The sequence below is a fragment of the Seriola aureovittata genome, chromosome 2, assembly GCF_021018895.1.
Source record: "Seriola aureovittata isolate HTS-2021-v1 ecotype China chromosome 2, ASM2101889v1, whole genome shotgun sequence".
NCBI lineage: Eukaryota > Metazoa > Chordata > Actinopteri > Carangiformes > Carangidae > Seriola > Seriola aureovittata.
Window position 1 is genome coordinate 555,246 of NC_079365.1, and position 21,009 is coordinate 576,254.

At 41.1% G+C, this 21,009-nt stretch overlaps 1 protein-coding gene across 2 annotated transcripts; it reads left to right on the plus strand.

Moving 5' to 3' along the window:
• The first annotated feature begins 10,958 nt into the window (after window positions 1-10,958).
• elf3 (E74-like factor 3 (ets domain transcription factor, epithelial-specific)) lies at window positions 10,959-15,312 on the plus strand. 2 transcript variants are annotated; one of them, XM_056386469.1, is made up of 9 exons: window positions 10,959-11,088; window positions 11,261-11,421; window positions 11,957-12,190; window positions 12,512-12,619; window positions 12,706-12,855; window positions 12,941-13,027; window positions 13,137-13,256; window positions 13,491-13,686; window positions 14,308-15,312. In XM_056386469.1, the coding sequence occupies exons 2-9, from the start codon at window positions 11,268-11,270 to the stop codon at window positions 14,417-14,419; spliced, it is 1,161 nt and encodes a 386-aa protein (XP_056242444.1). In that variant the 5' UTR covers window positions 10,959-11,088; window positions 11,261-11,267; the 3' UTR covers window positions 14,420-15,312. The 2 variants fall into 2 exon arrangements, with proteins under 2 accessions (XP_056242444.1, XP_056242452.1); XM_056386477.1 differs by having other exon boundaries at window positions 12,709-12,855.
• Window positions 15,313-21,009: the final 5,697 nt, after the last annotated feature.

Here is a 21,009-nt window from a genome sequence, read left to right on the forward strand (position 1 = left end):
TTTCGGCCGCTTGTATTCGCGATCTCGTTCTTCTGCTCATTACCCAAAGTTCATGACCATAGGTGAGGATTGGAACCGGTAAATCGATCACTGCTGACGCCGCCCCAATCCGCCTGTCGATCTCCCGTTCCATCCTACCCTCACTCGTGAACAAGATACTCAGCTGGCACTTTATTATTAAAATAGTTTTAGAAAGTTGATTTCTGTGGAGGATATAGTGTATATTAAATTATACACAGGTGTTTCTGTTATTTAGCCTACCTTCAGTGATAAAAATGGGCTGGTTGGGGTGAAGGGTTGGGGTGGTGATGGTGAATGGTGGTGGTGTGTGTTTATATTGCAGTCTATGGGAGAGCTACTATGATGAACAGCTCCTGTTCCTGTAATCTCTCTCTATGAGCACTAACTTGTTAACAGTGTATGTATGTGTGTGTGTGTGTGTGTGTGTCTGAACACACTCCTCCTGACCGGAGAGACGGGCCTCTTGGGCACGCAGGTACTCTGCCAGCTGTTGATCCTCTGCTGAGTCCATACTGGCCAGAGTGTACTGTCAGGCCTGGACTTGAAAGAGGACTCAGATGCAGAGTAACAATTTGGCAGACTTTATTTATCTATTCCAACCTCAAGAGAGAGAGGGGCGAAATAAAAACAGCTATGAAAATTATGCTATAGAGAAAAATCTAATAAACAAAAGCCACTCCAAATGGAGGGACAAAACTGCTAAAACAAAAGGAATAAACCAACAGAAAATCACTCTACAAGGAGGCTACAGAAGTTGCTACAAACAGAAAACTCTATACTATCAAAATACAAACAGAAAATCACTCCAAAAGGAGGCAACAAAAACTGCTACAATCTTGACAAACAGAAAACTCTAGACTATGAAAATACAAACAAAAATCGCTCACTTGGAGGTAAAGAATAAGTGCGATAATGCAGAGACAAAGGCAAGGCATGGACTGTGATAGTAAGCTGGGGTGCACGACAGGACGAGACACTCTGGCACAAGACAAAGGGAGACGCAGACTATAAGACACATTAGGGCAAATGGGAAACAGGTGGACACAATCAGGAATCAGGGAAGACACTCAGGCAGGTGACACATGAGGAAGGGCAAGTGACCTGAAACGAGAGGAGAGTTAACCTTTCAAAATAAAACAGGAAATGACAAGACATGGAGAAAGGACAAACCCAAACTTGACCTCACCGTGTGACAGTTACCAGTGTAGGTATTAACCGTTCCGGCTGCCCCTCAATGATTTGCTCCAGAACATTGAAACAAACCAATGGTTTGTCCATGTGCAAACTGCTGACTAGGACACCGGAGTGCTGACGGAGAGACTGGGGTCCTCGCTTCCAGGTAAGTTGAACATTATGGGTGTCCAGCCATCAAATGGGATGGATTCCCCATTGACTGCGCAAACTTTCAACTCATCGACTTCCTCTATGATTTCTGACAGTGGTCGCATGACAAAGTCAGTCAGATATTTTTCTTTCCAGTCACGGCTGATGATGTTGACTTGTGCACCTGTGTCCAGCAATGCAGTCATTGCCAAGCCACTCAAGTTACATTGTATCAGAGCCTTCCTTCCTATTAGTTTAGCAACCGCCCCGCGTTTAGCGCACAATGCTCCAGCGATGGACAGAGCAGATTGCTCGCATTCTTTATAGCTAGCTACCTCTGAGATGACTTACAAGGTAGGATCTTGTTTTCTGCTGTCGTAGCTGGCTTGAGCTTTTATTTTTGCTGGGTGCTCACTTTGGGGTTCTTTTTCTGACCCAATCACTTGGCGCCCCGCTGCAGTGACCAGTTCACGTTTCCCTGGTTCATTTGTCTCTTTGAACAGCCAACAGCTCTGTGACTGTGACCTTCTTCCCCGCAAGAGAAACAATGACAACAGTCTGAGCGGTTCTGTTCAACACATGTTGGACAACCGTAGGGTTTGTCTCTTCTTACTCTTACCTTGTTCTGAGAATATGGGTTCACCAGGTCTGATGGTCAGCGCTGAATTTGCTGTCCCATTGCCTCAACCAGGCTCGTGAGCTCATCCACTTTGGCTGTAAGCTCTTTAATTGGGTCTGTCTTGGTTTTGCAGACGCAGCCCTCTTGCTTACTATACTCTTGGACTGAGTTAAGCTCAAGCTGGGCACAATGTGCGTTTGTTGTAGTTTGTCTACGAGAAGAACCTATCCTCTTCTGTCTCTCACTTTCCTCACTTGTTGTCTCATTACATGACGTAATATTGTTTCATCGCTCACTTCACAGTCCGACAGTAGAGGCTTTAACTCTTGCCGGATATCGCTGTGTTTGTATCCTAGCCCCTGGTAAACTGTGTTTATGCCTGCATCTGACAGTTTGGATGTGAATAGTACTCACTGCTTCTGTTTGTAAATGCACCAAGGCTGTTTGTGAGTGCAAATGTGGGTACGTGTGGGTTAGTAAATGGGAGAGAGAGAAGCATGCAAAGCAGATCTTAATCACCGCTGAGGGACACAATAACAACTGTCTTGTTTTACCACACAGTAGGTGTGGTAATACAAACAAGCAGGGAGGAGTTATTACCTCGGTGACATCGCAGTCTCGTCACAGGAAACACATTCACAGTAACTCCTTCATTGGCTTTGTTGGATCTGGTAGGAACACGTTTGGTTATTGAGTGTGAATTATTTTTACGTCTAAAACTAATAAATTATTTACTAATAAATTATTATTACTATTGAAGATGTTAATATTAATCAATAATACAGGGCACCACCCGGAGACCGGGACGATAACCAAACCAGGTTGCAGTCACACAACCTAAGAAGTTAACTTAAAGTAGCTGACCTCCTGGGATCAACAACTACAAGTGACTAAACAAGGTAAAGTTCGAGCTCTGACTCTCTCAATCAGCCACAGGTCACAATAACCATGTGCAATAATGACTAAAAGACTTCTCTTTAACTACAATAATTAGTGCCACGGGTGCTCAGCTCCTGGGCATCTATTAATATTCTCTTTCGGGTTTATTATTCTTCCGCCAAATTTTGTCACGTAACTCATCCCGCAGCTTTGAGAAAACCCCGGTAATATATACATCAAAACGTGCGTCTTTATCCCGAAAGAGGTGCTATGACTTTTGGTGTTAAAATTCCAATTTTTCCCAAAGTTATTCCCAAAAAACTGGGAATAAATAATGCATTAGGAATGCATTGGAATTTTCTTTAGAAACCCACCTTTTTTCTATAAAAAAGTGTGATTCAAACTATAAAACGGAGGAAAACTTCTGCTCTCTCAAAAAGACAGGAACTGTTTTTACATAGCATGTAAACTTTTCAAACTGTGAGCACTCAAAGGAGGAGTGCAAATCACTTTTTCTTCAAAGTTAGAGTGAAAGCGTCAGTTGGCTAGAGTGCGTGAAGCAGCAAAAAATAACCTTTATTTTTATTTTTAACTCGAGCTCACGGCCAAACCGTAAAAAAGAGACAAATAATTCTTTCTGAAAATGTAGACATAGTTGTTGGGATTCATAAAATGTAACTTTGACAGGCAGGGTCTGCACAAAATTTAAACGGGGGTGCCGAGTCCGGCATCAATACCTGTCTCACTCTCATTGACACCTAATGTAATCGTCTTTTTTTTTTCAAAAGAATCTCTCTCTGTCTTCGCACTGAGCTTACTCACTCATTTTAAGGAATATCTGAATAAAATAGAGACTGTAGAAACTTCTGGCTTCAGTGTCTGGCACAGTCTTTTCAGTTTTTGAAAAGAAGTAACGGTTTTCTCATAATTTGCAGTTGTTTGAAGCCGTGTAGAAGCCAAATGCTGGGCAGATTTTCACATTGCCATGGCAACGGCAGCTCCTGACCTGTGTGCGTGCGTGCGGGCGCCTAGCAACCAGATAACCAACTCTCCAAGCTCTGCTAGCTTTACATTAGCCGCATGTTAGGTCTTAAATTACATTTAGTTAGGTCTTAAATATGTAAGTCCATTTACTGCTTCCTTCGTTGCTTTTTTTTTTGTTTTGTTAAAAGAGTGAATGAAGTTGTGACGGTCTCCGCTGAGACAGAGGAGAGGAGAAGCTACTAGCCCTCTCTCGCTGTCACTTCTAGTCGCGTTGCTCTCCTCCCCAGTAATGTTAAATTTAGCACAGAAAAAAACATAATAGTGGTAATTTAAATAGCGGTTCATGGGATTTATTAACCCTCAGGGGTCCCTCTGTCCTTTTTTGGACATTTTCTTCACTTTTCTTTTTTGATTTGCTGATCATTTTGGCTGTGTTACAGCTGAAGGTATGGATTTCTGCAAGAAAGTGTCTTTTTTGACATATTTTTAAAATCTAATGTCAGTTACTGTTACAGGTCTATTATACACTGGTAACACATTTTGTACCCTCTGTGGTTCCTCGCGTCCAAAAAAGGACACACAAAGAAAATGCTATAAAATCATCATATATCAATATTTTTTTCTGCTTTTTTTGCATAAATCTCTTAAACCACTTCAGTTCTGCTCAAACCTATCAAATGTTTATTAGTTTTCAGGATTTTAACCCTTTAAATGCCCGTTTGAAGACATGTTGCCTCTTGTTTTATTAAAAAAAACAACACAGAATATGAGATATTTCCCACATAATACATGATGGAGGGATGTGACATTGTTTTATATCAGAGTCTTTTATATCAAGACATTTCTCAAAACCAGAATATGATCAGGGTGACTTTTGAACACTGGGAATAAATCATGTACTCATCCCGGCAGTAGCCCCCGTGGCACTCAAAATTTCCCTGGAATTTTCTAGTGTTTATTTAATCTTCCACTAATCAACAAAGTTAATCACAGTCCGATTAAAACTATTCTACTAATCATCCAACTAACTAAGCATACAGTAAACGCATTCAGATGGTGTGTGTGTGTGTGTGTGTGTGTGTGTGTGTGTGTGTGTGAGACAAGATGGCGGACGTGGTTTGTCTTGGCTAGGCAACAACAAGCAGCGCCAATTAGCAGTCGGGACTCTTGTGCTCACCCAACTTAAAATCCACATGGAGAGAGAGAAAGGTGACTCACGGCGGAGTCAGGCTACCGTGAGAGGAGAGCGACGGACACTAGACTCACAGATAGAGCGTGTACGCCTGTGAGGCTGACCACATGTCTGACCACATGTTTAGGCCTAACAGCTTCATTTAGGCCCACTACATGGCATGAGATGTCAGCACAGGTTGCTATCAGCTACAGTGTTTGCAGACATTGTCAGTGTTTCGTTTTTCAGGATTTCCTCTTCCTACTCAATAACCTTGTCAAATCTCACGAACACTATAACTTGAAAGAGTGAAAAAATAGTAAATAGTTTAGTTTGAAACATGATATTGTGTACAAGCCTGTCAAAATTTTATTGCATGTATGTTCAGGCCCTGCACACAAAGATGTGTTTTAAGTATGTCTGGCTTAAGTTTAAATTAAATGTAAGTGAGGCAAAGCTACAATCAGAACCATGTGAGTTTACAAACCTCTTTCATCATGCTGCATGTTGATGTGGTGAGAGTGAATAAACATATGTAGCTAAGTAAACAGTGCATAGCATAGTAGCCGGTATTGTGGCATTTTAGAAAACTGCTGGTTATTTAGAGTAGTCACAAATAATAACTGTCAGAGCAGTGTTAGTATAAATACTGCTCAAAGAAATGCTGCTACATTTCAACCCTGAACCCAGGGTGTTTCACTGAGTCACAGTCGTGTTGTAGATTTCATTTTAAAGAGATAAAATTGTTTGTTTTGCCCATCAGTTTTCACTGAGTAAACCATAATGACAAAGTAACAGTCAGAGACTGGTCCTGAAGACTCTCCAGTGTTGCCTTGGCTGTTTGCTTCAGGTCACTGTGGAGCTGAAAGGTGAACCATGGCTCCAGTCTCAGGTCTCCTGGACTCTGGATTGGTTTTCTTCGAGGACCTCTCTGTATTTGGCTGCCTTGATCCGTCCCTCAGTTCTGACCAGTTTCGACCTTGCCACTCCACCATAAAGGTCTGAGTGATGGTCGATGGTCGCTGCGATGGTTGTCCCTGTGTCGCTCTGTTACAGTGATGTCTTACCTGACTGAGGTCTTTCTTGCTTGGTTACTAAGTTTGGCCAGATGGGCAAGAGTCCTGGTGAATCCAGCTTCCTAAATCTCATCAGAGAGCTCATTGGATTCATCAGAGATTTTTTTTCTGATGTGCAGCGTGAATTAAGGGACCTAGGTGTGTGTTTGCTATGTTCAATCAATTCAGTTCGTTACAGGTGGACTCGAGTCAAGTTCTAGACTCATCTCAAGGATAATTAAAGCAAACAGGGAGCAGCTGACCACAGTTTGGAGCTACAGCAAAGGATCTGAGTAATATTGCAAGATATATGTAAAACTCTCATTATGACACACACACCTCTGTAATGGATCACACACCTCTTCTGTTATGGTTCAGCTCTAGGGCCTCACTCCTCACATATTTTAAATGGACCAATACTTCTTTTGGAAAACCCCGTCATTTAGCAACAGCCCAGGTGTAGAAGAGTAATGAAGGGTGGAAAAAAAGACAGCATGAATTACAAGTGATGATATGATTTTCCAGTTAGTCCCCAGGCCATGAAAGCTGGTGCCTCGTCAGAGAGCAAAAACCTGCAGGGCTGCATGCCACACTAAGCTTTTCTTCCAACACGTGGAAACAGGGTGTGAGTGATGTTGTGAAATTTGGGAGAAAACGTGTTCTTTTGTTATTGCTGACTGAAACACAGTCTAAAGGCCGATGCTGAATGTTATTATAGAAAATGTGCCAACATCACTGATTGTTCACAGCCACAGTTTCATCCTCCTTCTAACAAAAGCATTATAGGACTTACTGAAACCTTACTAAGGTTAAGCACTACTGCACCAACAGTTGCTCTCTGTTTTGTAGGAAATGTATCACCACAATACCATCTGCCATAAAACACACAAAACAGCACATGCAGTGTAATTACTTTCCATACCACCATTATTAATAGAAAATAAAGGAAGGAAATAAAATGACATACTTTAATATATTGACTGAGTTTCTGCAGTATATATTTTAATTAAAACATTTGCCCGATATCTCAGTGGGTGAGCTCAATGAGGTCTTCCTCAATGCATTTTCCCCTGAAACTCGAAACAGAATTACCCTTTTTGCTTTGTTGTTGTCATTTAGAATAATACACAATATTTTACTTGTGTAATGGAAACTGTAATGATAAGTATATTTTTTCAGATGGAATTTTTTAATTAAGTAACGGTCTCCACTAACAGCAAAAAGCGTTTTTTCTTTTTGTTTTTTGTTTTAAATAGCTCAGGTGGCAATCAAGTCTATATGTAGGAGCTTCCCATGAACACACCCATGAGTAATAATTAAACTCAGTAGTTAAATCTTGTAACAATTATTTTATTGTGACACTAACATAACACTGATTAGCTGATCGATTGTCTGTCTCAAGATATTTTCAATATTCTGCAAGTACATTTTTGCCGACACGACTGACACCAACAGCTGATGGGTAGAAGGGTAGATAATGAAGGTGAAATGGTACAGTGTACTGTGCAAGTGATGTGTAGTAAGAATAACTGTAACTGTGTATAGTTACTGCTATAATAGTTGCATGGTCTTGTAAAAGTGGCCAAAAAACTACAGATGATGCTTTTTGAATTCATCCTTAGGTGCAGTGATGAGCTTTTCATTTGTAGTGCATTTTTATTCATATTTGTGATTGAGGTTTTTTATGGGCTTTGTCCTGAAAAAACAATCTAACCAAAAGGTCCATTTAGTAGCTCCTCAGGAGCTTTTAGTCATATCTCATGACCTACATCAGCAGATGGAGCCTAATCAGCCCAATTTCAGATATTTAATCTTGTTTGTATTAAATCTTTGTCCCTGTCCTGTGTTGACGTGACAAAACCAGATTCCACATAATTTTCATAATGTAGTTTACATCTTCTACTTCTTACCTACCTGATTTTACTTCTTTGTCTGTAGCAGCATCATTAGTAGGTGTATTAGATGTGTGGGCAGTTGATCACTAACCACTAGGCACCAGCAGTGGATCTCATCAAGCCTCCAGGTTTCCTGCAGTACAGAAACCTGCAGCTTTCACTGTGCAACATGACACCTGAATAGAGCTCTTAAACAGTGAGTGTTTACCCTGCAGTATGTCTGCCTCACAGTTAGATTACAATTAGCGTCAGCATTCCATTCACTCACCTTTGCCCTGAGCTTTGTTTCTGTGTTTCTCGGTTTAGCCTCCCCTCGGGTTTATCTGAGCCTGTGCAGAAAGCTGAGTGTGACCACAGTAGTGAATCTTTAAAATTCTGTTCACAGTGCTTTATGATGATATGTTTCTAGTATCATTCATAGGGTTTATTACATTAATATGACAAAACTGCTTGCACTTTCAAAAACAGCATATTCTCTGTTTGCAGTGTGTGGTTGTCCTAGTACCAGCCCATTTTTATTTTCCATGGAAGGAGAGAAAAATCTTCAAAACACAGTCACTTACTGATTACGAGGTCCCAGAATTGATTTTATACCTTCCTTGATATGCAGTATGTCAGCTGCCAAGTTGAATATTAAAAACAACACCTCTAAAGTAAACCAGTGAGTTGGCTTCATCTGAAGGCAGTGGCAGTGCTGCCAGTGTTGGGTGACTGTTATTTAACCACCGCACTGCATGGGTCAATGCTAGGCTGTTATGGATTGTTTTGGCCAGTCCAACCAAACTTGGCACACAGGTTGAAATCAGAGATAAGGTAAATTGGAAACTGTGTTAGTCATAGTCCAGGGGTCAACACTGCAGCACCTTTTTTTGGGCTGTGAAATGGAGGCATTTGTTGTGATCAATACAACACATGTAGTTTTGGATATATTTGTAATATTATTAATTAATTATCAATATATATGTATAGCGCACAGTGCACATTTGATGACTGAGATCTTCATGCAGGTGCATAAATTCCTCATTACAAAGATGAATGCACATTCGAGTTCAGTGGAGCAGAAAGCAGAGGCTAGATAGTGATGCGCAAGAGAGTGCTTTATTTCAAGCTACTGTGAGCTTTTATTATGAAAAATTCTGAAAGTTCCAAAGGTTCTGCTGCTTGCTTGACAAACCTCTGACGGAGCGGACAGACAATGTGCGATAATTAGAAAATAACACCAGTTCAGTGAATCAGTCTAACGTATAATATGTGACTGTGGGTGGAAGATCTTATGATCCACAATCTACTTTGGTTGAATCGTACAGATCGTCTCTATATTTAGATATTTAATTCTAAAAGTTCAGTCTCTGCTTACCAGACCATGTTAACTGTTAAACAGCTAGCCTGCTAACTGCAGCTGAATACAGCAGTCCTTGTCCAGTCCTCAGTGAGTTTGGTGTAGCTCCTCATGAACCAGTTCTCCACCTGAGCACAACTAGTCACCAGCTGCAGTCCAAGACGGCGGAGTTCAGGATCTGCCTGAAGGACAAGAGAACTGCCTGCAGGCAGGACAACCTGAGGCGGGACATGCCAGGGCTAGCTAGTCTGCAGCAACTGAACTTTCAAATTAAAACACTTACATACAGCACCACATCAATAAATAACTGTGCTCATACATAGAAAAAAAGTGTGATTGGTTGAGACATAGTTTGTAAACAGAAGACAGCATTGTGGGTGAAGAGAAGCGGCAGGCAGACAAACATCCAACAGAAGCGCAAAAAAATCAGAGCAGACACAGAATGCAGATGGATTATGGATTACGATTCTACCCAAAAAGATTGTCATATGATCTTTTTACCACTTTTGTGCCACATATGTGAACAGCAATAAAGTCAATTCCAGTTGCATTTTCATCAATCTCTTTCTTAAAGTAGATTATTGATTTAATTTGATCATGGTTTGGCCCGCCATGTAGTGGATTAGAAAAAGTTTGCCCGAGACCAAACTTACTTGCCGACGATGACAGTGCCTCCATCCACAGCTCACAGGGGTCACTAGTGGTCTGATGAAGATGAAAATGATGTAAATTATATGCTATGACCTTTACAGTCACCTCATCTTAGTCCATTTGAACTATGGGAGATTTTGGAGCGATCTGTTAGACATCACCACATGAGGGAATATGTTTATGAAGTGTGGTATTTATCCTCCAGTAGAGTTCAGAGACTCAACACCTGAGTAACACACTGTATGTGTGTGTGTGTGTGTGTGTGTGTGTGTCCATGTGTGTATAAGGTCAGCCTACCACACTGTGTCAGTGTAACAAACAGAGTAATAAACAGAGCAGGCTGGTTACACATCACGAGGGATCTGAGTGCAGTGGAACAAAAAAAAAAGCTTGATAAAATTGTGTTATCACTTTGTGTTAGGCTTGGCTGTCGACTGATAAACCTATCCATCCACACAGACGACTACTTGTCACATACTCTGTGTGGCTATTTTTAGAAAAGTGGGACCATCCTCAGTCTCCCCAGCCGCTTCCTTGTTCCTTGAGTGAAAGGTGGCTCTGTCAAGGAAATATGAATCAAGTCAGTTCAAAACAGTTTCTACAATGAAATTCTTACTTTGCTTTAGTCACTGACAGATGCCAAAAAAAATGTTTGAGACAATGACAAAAGAAATATGAAACCCCAAAATATATATATGTATTTTTTGGGGGGCAGAAAGGTGCAAATATATTTCAGCTTTTACTGTAGGACATAGAACTGCGGGTTTGACAAACTTCTACTAAAGATCGTAAACATATGAAAGTTAAGCCAGTCAATATAAATACAACTATAAACTAGCCCAAGTTGATGGTTTGGTAGATATCGAAACACTACTTTGAGAGAATAGCAGGGCAGGTTTGTTTTGTTGATCAAGTTCTCAGGAAAGCAAAGGGGGAGGAGGAGGAAGTGGGCTGGAGGTGTGGCCAGTTCCAGGTGGAATTCCCCTGAACTCACCTGAGTCCGTCCTCTACTCCTTTACAGGAATATAAAGCTCCACAGGTGGAAGAAAAGATCACTGATACTTGAACAGTGGAAATTTCACAACACACACTCACACTGCGGACTGTCTTGGAGCATCACTCCTCTGCATCATACTGTGGCTTGTGCTCAGGTAAAGCTCATTAAGTAACTATTTACCTGAATGTTAGAGTGGTTGTGTGTTACATTACAAAGCTGGATGTGTTTATTAGCTATAACTTCCCTTTGAATTAAATGCAGCTGGGGGGCTGTTTGTTTATATTTGAACTGGTGTGTAAACAAGTTTCCTCTTTTATGTTTGTCAGTGTCTCCATGTCATCACCGTGCCTCAGCAGCGTCCTGACTCATGCCAACCTCACCATGTATCAAACTGGCATCCCCGATGTCCTGCTGCAGCAGCCCAGGGTGCTGCCCAGCATTAATACTCTGCAGATCAGCAGTCCTGCATACAACACCAATATCAACAGTAAGTGGACCACTCATTTCTGTCTGTCATTGTTGTGAGTAAATGTGTGCTCTGTAACACCAAGAGAAATTCAAATGATTTCATCCCTGGGCTGTGAAGGCTAGTTAACCATTATAGTCTAGCCTGAGTTTCGTGGGCAGTTTCAGCTCAGACTAATCCCATAGTAAACACAATCCTTCATTTTCAAACTTCAGCCAATAAGACCATTAGCTCACTGAACTTTGCTTTGGCCTAGATGGTGTTGGCTTAATCATTCACCAGGCAGCTAATGTTTAACTCATCATAACTGTCAAACAGAAGACTGCTGCCACCTCATCGTTAGAACAGCTCAGGCTTTGTTTGTGTGACCTGAAAGACACAAATCCAGAGTGATATCAGTCACCATTACACATACACATAGATGTGGAAATTTAAGAAACAAGTGTTGACATGTTGTTGTATGGCTTGGAAGACGTAATAGTTTTCATATGAAAATTTACCATTTCTAAATCTGTGTCTCGTCATCATTTAAAGCTTCCTAAATCTTTCTCTGCAGGTCAGTGGTACAGGCAGATCAGCCCTCACAGCTGGACAGCAGACAACGTTCTGGAGTGGATAAGCGACCACGCAGAGAGCACCAAGTTCGATGCGAGCACCCTGAGTCTGGCGTACTGTGCTATGGATGGACCCGCCCTCTGCCAGATGAACCGTGACCAGATGATAGGGATCTTCGGCCCACAGCTCGGCCCACATCTCAACCAGAGTTTGCAGGAACATAAGACCAAATATGGTAAAACTACATCTGTCATGTGGCATAATTTAAATTTTCAGAGCTGAAATACATCCATACATAGATCTTGTTATTTAAATAATAAAGGTTTTAGTAACTATGTCAATGATGAAAAAGTGACTGTACGCCAATATTCACGAAGCACACCAAAATAAAAGTGGCCTGTATTAGGATTGCCAGTTATATGTGAATAAAAACAAATATTTGACCTGTGTTTGCAGAAGCCATCAATGTAGTTCCATACATGCTTTGCTTTTCTCTTGGAAGAATGAAGTTTGTGGACTACATTTCATCTCATTTTCATCTCCTTTTTCTTCCCAGAGCTACAGAGCCTGTCAGGCCCAGAGCTCAATGAGACCTGCCACCTCCTGGACAAGTTCCTGGGCAACCTAGACTTCCCTTTGCTCAGCACCATTAGAATTGGCCAAGGTACATATTGTATAGAGGTGCTAGATACCAGCATAAACTGGATACTGTGTGGAAATGATGTGACTAATACTGCTACTTACTACCAGCAGCCGAAGGAGACGTCAATAAGAAGGAATTTGACTACAGTGATGATTATGATCTGACCAGTCTGACCATGGAGCCCATGACACCTCTTGGAGACCCTGGGTACCTGTCTGATAATCAGTCTGACAGCGAGTACAGCTCCTCCTCAAACAGTCAGTATTTAACATGTTTTCATGTTTACCTCTTCTACCTTTCAGGTTTCCATATGTATCTGAACCATATCTCTTATGTGTGCAGGTGGCATGTTTGGCTTCTCAAGCCTCAGCTCACCAGAATCCGGCAGTGGTGAATCAGACCCAGAGTTCTCCTACCCTCTGATTTCAAGTGAGTAAGCAGAAAAACTCATTGTTTGTAAGGGTTAGGGTAATTCCACAGCCTCAGCAGTGTCAATGAGTTTAAGTAAACATCTGATAATTAACTGTTGTGTTGACAGAGGCCCACATCAAAACTGAGAAAGGAGAGTCTCGGCTTAAGCGTCCACGGGGGCGACCTCCTAAAGTCAGCAGAGAGCATGGCAGTAGCATTTATGACAATCCAAAGAAAAACAAACACGGTGAGGCCATGTCTGGAGAACCAGCACACTGTATTGTGCATCATGTAAAACACTGTTCAAAAGACATCTGTACTCCAGCACTGCTGATCTGTTTTACTGATTCTACTTTGCATCCATTTTGCATCTTTATCAGGCTGCAGATGTACATGCTGTTTGACTTGCATGCTTATGCTTATACATCCATGCACACACAAACACACATTTAGCTGATTGTGCCCCACTGTTTGTCTGTAGCACCTCGTGGCACTCACCTATGGGAGTTCATAAGAGACATTTTGATCCACCCAGAGAGGAACCAGGGCCTGATGAAATGGGAGGATCGCCGCGAGGGTGTCTTTAAGTTCCTCAAGTCCGAGGCCGTGGCTCAGATGTGGGGTCAGAAGAAGAAGAACAGCAGCATGACATATGAGAAACTCAGCCGTGCTATGAGGTGAGTTCATGTAGCAGCTAAGAATTTCATCTGATGCACCATTTATAGAGAAGTGGTTTAGAACAGGCATATGGTTAAACATGGGTAAACATTAAAACACAAACCAGTAAACTGGGTTCTTTATAAACATGATGTTCCAACATAGACAACCATCTCAGACAGTATAGCTCCACCTTATATAACAAATTTAAAGGGCCACTCTGGTGATCCGGTCTTGGATTTCCAGGCATGTTCTTAGGATGTGTCAACCTCCAAAATGGTGGTTCCTGTATTTCTCAGGACACAACTTGACCTTGCTTTTCATCAGACCCTCCTGCCTGATGAACACATCCCCAGTTTTTAACACAGGTTTTTTTATTTAAGTCTTCTAGCCAAGTTAAAGCTGATGATGCCATAGCGATGTCATCAGGGTTAACTTCACTCACTTGGTTTACAAAGCTCCTCCAGAGTCAGAGAAGACATTAGACAACTGTTCTGACAGGCAGAGTAATACGCTATGACTGTTTAAGTGTGGCATGACGTGTCCTTTTAACCCTGATCTGGAATATTATAACATTTTCATCTATTAACAAGTGTCTTTGTGTCTTAAACCTGGACTAACCAACCCTCCTCCACCCTCAGGTATTACTACAAGAGGGAGATCCTGGAGCGTGTCGACGGCCGTAGGCTCGTATACAAATTTGGAAAGAACTCCAGCGGCTGGAAGATTGAGGAGATTGGCATGGGCATGTGAGGCATCAGCAACAGAGTGGGTAGAAACCAAACAGCCAGTCAGAGTGGGAGTTGAGAAACTACAAATGACCTTTGTGGCCTGTCTGGAAAGAAACCACGCTGCCCTAGATGTTTAAGACACTAACTTCCTCTCAGAAGGAAGGTGTTGCAGAAAATGTAAGCCAGTGTTTTTGGCTCTAGTAGGTTTTATGAACCAATATTATTGTTGTGTTGTTTGTGCTTTTGCTTGACAAACATTACTATGTGCACAGTAACTATAATGTACATGATTCTGGATGCTTGTGAGTTTCTGTGAGAACCTAAAGGCTGAAAAGCAAACTTTTACAGTTGTACAGAATTCTGCAGTTTGTTTTGAAGTTTCTTTACGAAGCAGAACTAACTCATCCTCATCTGTCACTATGGAGTTTGTTTTGGTATATGGGCTTTAATGACTGTATTGTTGCACTGGAAATATTATAGACTTTTTTCTAACTTTTATATTACTGTCTTGTTATTCTAAATGGGTGAAAGTTTCATCCTCACTTAAATTTTATACTGGTAAATTCAATGTGAAGGACAAAGACAGAACAGAGAGGAAAAATGTAGGTGATGTTACTTCACATTAATACAGTAACAATGTGCACTACATGTCTATTGGTATCACTTATAAAGTGTATAAAGTGTGTTTACGCAATGTTTGAGTAAAAAGTAATTCATATATATATTCATCATCTGTACAAACAGTGATCATCATCAGTCACAAGTTGGTTGCATGATGTTTGTGTGATTGTTTTAATGTGATTCATCCAGTTTGGACTCATAAATGTTTATATATGTGGAGTAACTATCATATCATAGATGATATTTGTTGATGCATGTTGTTTTGGAGAATAAATTCATTTAGACACATATTAACTTCCTGTTTCAGCATTGATTTTTTAAAAGCTGTACACTGGAATCTTACTTGTGTATGTGTAACCATCCTGAAGGGTGGAAGATTTGAAAATGCAGTGTAATTGTGTGTTGAAGTCACAGTTAGACAATTATTACCCACCTCTTGTCGGCAGTGCTCCTCCAAAGCTAAACTCTTCATTTTTCGAGGGCAATGTCAAATTACAAGAGGTTACAGAAAATCCTTTGCCTTTATGAGACTGAAAAAACTAGAAACAGAAAACATGGAAGGGAATTGACCTGGAGATGTTGCACCTGCTTCAGTGGTGACGCAACCATGAACACTATCCATAACCACTAAAATCATGTTTCAGCTATCATGAGCTGATATTTTAGGAAAACAAATAAAATAGTGAATCAATGACTTTTTTACAGATGTCTTATATATGAAAATTATTTTGAAACAAATCTCTTCCTCATTTCTCTTATCACTCAGCTGTTTACTCGCCCTCTGAGTTTCTGTCTTTGTTGTACTGTTTATTTTTGCACAAAGGTTTCTCTTTGAAGAGCAGGAACATGACACTGTTCATTCTCTGTCCATTTTCTAAGATAGAATGGCACTTGTTGCTAATAAATTTTCGGTTCCTTCTCACATGAGCCTTCTAATCCTCACATATGAAATTCAGTAAAGAGAGAGAAGATGCTTGTTATAGTTTTTCGTTTTATTCAGGCGTTTGCTTTTCATTTGAACAAATCTATTTTTTTTGGATGGACTGCAACGTTACAAATGTCCCTGAGTGATTTGGTGGCTGACTGACTGACTAGTTGACTGACTGACTGACTGACTGCCTGACTGAATCACTGACTGAATGTGTGACTGACTGGCTGGCTGACTGAGTGACTCACTGGCTGACTGAGTCACTGACTGACTAGCTAACTGACTGACTGACTGAGTGACTGGCTGACTGAATCAATGACTGAGTGACTGGCTGACTGAGTCACTGACTGACTGGCTGAATGTGTGACTGACTGAGTGACTGGCTGGCTGACTGAGTGACTGACTAACTGACTGAGTGACTGACTGGTTGACTGACTGACTGGCTGACTGACTGACTGACTTAGTGGCTGACTGACTGACTGGCTGAATGTGTGACTGTGACTCGTATAGTATTATTTTGTTGTATGTGTTCTTTTTGAGTTTTGACAGGTGGCGTGATCGTGATGTATGCAAATGTATGTGTCAGGACCAGACGGTGATGGGGTGCAGCTTTCACGGTGGCAGCTGATTGGCTCCTGTTCTGGACACCAGGATTTAAAGAGCATGATGGGGCGACCGAGCAGGTAAGGGGAGAACCACTTCTTTCACCACTCACAGCCACACTTTTTTCTTTCTCAACACATTTTCTCCTGTTTTTGTTAGATAGGGAGCTTAGTTGATGTATTTCAGTTTTGGTTATCTGCAGGCAAGTTATGTTTTGTTTTCAGGTAGACTTATTTTGTTTGTTATTTTGGCCTATGTCCACCCTGAAGTTATAATTTACTAATTTCTGTAAATAAAGACTCCCATTGATAAATTGAGTAATTTGTTTTTGTGGCTACTTGGGACTCGGGGAAGATGTGGTATTGTCAGTATGACTGACCGACTGGTTGACTGACTGAGTGGCTGGCTGTTTGATCATATTTCCACCACTGGTCAGCCGAGTGGCTTGTCACTGAGTTGGAGTTTCTGGCACAAAAAGGTTCTATTAGGGGGGTGTTTTCAGCTGCTATAGACACTTATTTTCAAATAGACTGGGTATAAACCTGGTACATGACCGGACTGTCTATGGATGCCAACTGGGGGCTTATGGCTACACCTCTTGTTACAGGCAGTCACCCAGCCATTCTGGTCTCCCGGCCACTTGGGAATTGCAGGGAATCCAAGGAGCAATACTCTTACTGCAGCACAGAAATAAAAGCCCTGTTAAGAAATAAAGGGTTTCTGTCAACTGAAATGCGGCTTTTTAATTTGAAACAATTACAGGAAGTGTTTTTATTAACATGTTTACAGTAACTTTAACACAACAGATGTGAGTGACTAAAATCAAGGCTTTGTACTACAGTACCGCTCTGACCAATCCTACATATCAACCCAAACAGAGGGAGTTAGACATAAAGACCTGCCTTTAATAAAAGTCTGTTACCTTCTGAAGGTGAGGTAAATAAAGGCCTCACCCACTTTTTGAGGTAATACAGTAGTTGAAAACTGTTGTGGATCCCAGACAAAGTGACAAAGTAAGAAAGATAGACATGTAAACATGTAAATGAGAACAACTTTGTAATGGATTCATCTGTATTGAAATACTGTATACGTGAGCAGAGAGAGGAGGAGAGAAGCAAACAGATAAAGAGCTGAAACTGACAAACTTTCACGCATTGACCATTAGCAGTCCAACCATATACTAGGTTTTCAACTGGTCTTGCTTAATCCTAAATTCATTAGTATCCATGTGTGATGTGACTGTGGTGTGAATAACATAGGTAGTCTAGTCAGAACGGTAAGGTTACAGGACTGAACAGGCATGAGAACTAAATAACTGAAGTGGACGGATAGCACACTGTGGACAACAGATCATAATAATAATGATCAACTTTATTATAAATCTAGACAGATTGTTGTTGTGAACTGGCTTTAATGAAAGCAAATGAAAGCACAGAAAAAGAAAAGAAAGGAGCAAGCAATGATACTTTTACAATCCCAAAACAGGACCTCATACTGATCTATACTGAGCACTCACAAGTGTGCAGCCATAAAAACCTGTAAGACCTGTTTACTGGAGTGGTAAAATGCTAGTGTTACCCAACGTTGCACAAGTCACCTTTAACTGGTACAATTGGTACCTGCACCTGATGGCATTATGCAACCAACACTTTTAACACTTTCAAATGAACCATATAATATGTGTCACTTCTGTATGAAAGTCAACATGCATGAGTAAAAGCAGACAGTGAGTGCTGATAGACTGTGCAGGTGCACTGTGTGTGTGTGTGTGTGTGTGTGTGTACAATGACATTATGACAGCATCATTTCTAAATGGTCTTTGACAGCTTTGTGATAGTAGACACACTATCAATCCATCATTGTTAGATTTCTAGCAGCAGAACTGAGCTTTGTGGTTTGCGTGACTGTCTGCTTCTTCCAGCTGACACTAGCAGATGGTGGTTTCTGGTTTCAGCTTGGTGTACAACAGGTCTGGCCTGTTGGAGATGACGGATGATAACATCTAGATGACAACTCTGTGGTATAAGAACTTCCTTTAGTGCCAAAGACTGCCACCATTCAGTGTCATCTCCAGTAAATTATATTTATATCTGATGGTTCTGGAGCAATGCAGGAACTAGTGTGATGCACATACCTTGCATGAAATAGTAGGAATGTGGAGGATATGGGTGGTGGCTAGAGTGTGTGCAGTAGAAATGTGAAATTCATTTGTGTGCCCTCATGAAAGTGATGGTGCTCAAATCATGGTGAGCACTTTGCTAAATAACATGTTAACAAACATATTAAACTATCAAACTAATGGCTTGGCCACTTGGTTAATTACAATGGCATCTGCACCTCTGCCTTGGTCTACCTGCACCAGCATACTTCACTGCTTCAACCTAGAAGTTTGCTCCTAATTTCAACTGCGAGGGAAAGAGGCCTTCCTTGTCCATGGTTCCCTGATTTTTTCCTCTGACATGGGGCCGAAAATAAACAGGACGATGATTCTTATTCACAGTCTAGTTGCTGTTGAGCTGCTTCAGCAGCAGAAATCAGTTTTCAAAGGCCGAATTGGTCTTTCAAGTCCTTTCTGCAACTGTTTACAAACTCAACTTTCCAAAGGATCAACAACATCCCAAAAGATGTACAGGTCAAAAAGTTCCAAACATGCCACCATTCTGAAATTACCATCTCCTTGGTCTTGGAGGTGTTCAGAAGGAGGCAGTTCTTGTTGCTCCTTTCACTGAAGGCCATCATCAGATCCCTGTACTCCTTTTCCTGCCCATTCCTGATACGCACCACAATAGCTGTGTCATCTGAGTATTTCTGGATGTGGCAGGACTCAGACTTGTATTTAAAGTCGGTTGTATACAGGGGAAACAGGAATGGAGCCAGAAGAGTCCCCTGTGGAGCCCCAGTGCTGCTCTTCACTGTCCCTGAGACACAGTTACCAAGCCTGACGTACTGTGGTCGTCTTGTCTTGTATTAATCAGAGTTCCAGAGTAATAGTTATAATTTGAGACTGAAACAATATTGGCTATTTTGCCTATTAGTTTAGGCTGGTGCCCTCGAGGACTTCAATTCATTTTAAAATTATTATTTTATTTTAATATTTTTAATATTAATATTTTCTTAATTTATGATAAATTGATAGACAACTGAAGATCCAACATTTATGGTGTCTAGCTCATGAGGCAGAGCTCAGACCCAACATGGTTAATATTTTATACGACTCTGGATAAACAGGGATGTAACCTGAAACTAGTCTGAGTGGAGGAGGCAGAGAACCACAGACAACACTAGATATTTTCATGCCTCCCTGCCAGGAGACACATTGTTTTCAGTGTCTGTCTGTCCATCCATCCTGTTCTCGTGAACATGATATCTCAGTAAGAACTTCTTCAAATTTTGCATAAACATTCGCTTGGACTCAAGGATGAACTGATTAGATTTTGGGAGTCAAAGGTCACAGGCGTGGTGACCTCACAAAACACAGTTTTGGCATTGTGAATCTGCATAGAACTGCTTAGATTTTGGTAGCTAAAGGTAAAAGGTCAGGGTCATGATGACCTCAGAAAACACTTTTTAGCCATTGCTCAAGACGTTCCACAGCAATTATTAGCAATAATTCTAGTTGTTATTATTATAATTATTAACTTGCAGTGCTATGTTCTCTTTACTTCTGTTCTGTCACTCTGCCCCCCCCCCCCCCCCCCCCCCACTCTCTCTCCCGTAGACCATACAACCAGAGTGTGTCCACTTGGAAAGACTGTTGTCAGTCTGTTGTCTGTTTGTGGTCTGGATACAAGGAGTTTTTTGTTAAAATGAAAGGGCGTTAAATACTTAAAGAGGGGTGTTACTCATTAAAAAGTGAGTTAAACATAGCAACCTTACTGGTTGAAGTCTGTACTAATAATCATAAGCACCAGTTTCTTGTTAAGCTGTTTGTTACACATGATAAGAGAAAAATATAAAGTGCCGTCAGTCAGTGGAGTCTGATTTTCCCCTGTGGGTCCTGATGATGCATAATGGCAGCCAAACCTGTCTAATGAATGAGTTACTAACGCTATCATTCATTTTACATCTCTTTGTTTGTAGTAACTCAGTATCAACATACCGATATAACATCAATATAACATAACCAGCTATAAGAACAACTAAACATTTCTGTTTGTTAGCAGTACTTTATGTATTGACTGAAACATTTCATATCTCTGTTGCACCAAGTTGATGATCCAGTAAGTTATTAAACCTCCATGCACTGTTGATTTAGAGCTCCGTCAACTGCAACAAACCTGATTTAATCCTCACTGTGGCCTGTTAATGAACAAGCTGAGCAGAGCACTCCCAAAACACATGTACACGTGCACGCACACACACATGCACACACCCATACACTCCTTAGTGTGGTGAGAATGACTCTGCTCTCCTCCTACTAGGTCAACATACCTGTCTAGCAAGTAGATTTGGCCACTGGC

Excerpts from the sequence above, each read along its gene's own strand:
- elf3 (XM_056386469.1), top strand. The coding sequence starts at position 11,268 with ATGTCATCACCGTGCCTCAGCAGCGTCCTGACTCATGCCAACCTCACC. Across the intron at positions 12,856-12,940 it reads GTACAGCTCCTCCTCAAACA|GTGGCATGTTTGGCTTCTCA; the intron begins GTCAGTATTTAA and ends TTATGTGTGCAG. Across the intron at positions 13,257-13,490 it reads TCCAAAGAAAAACAAACACG|CACCTCGTGGCACTCACCTA; the intron begins GTGAGGCCATGT and ends GTTTGTCTGTAG.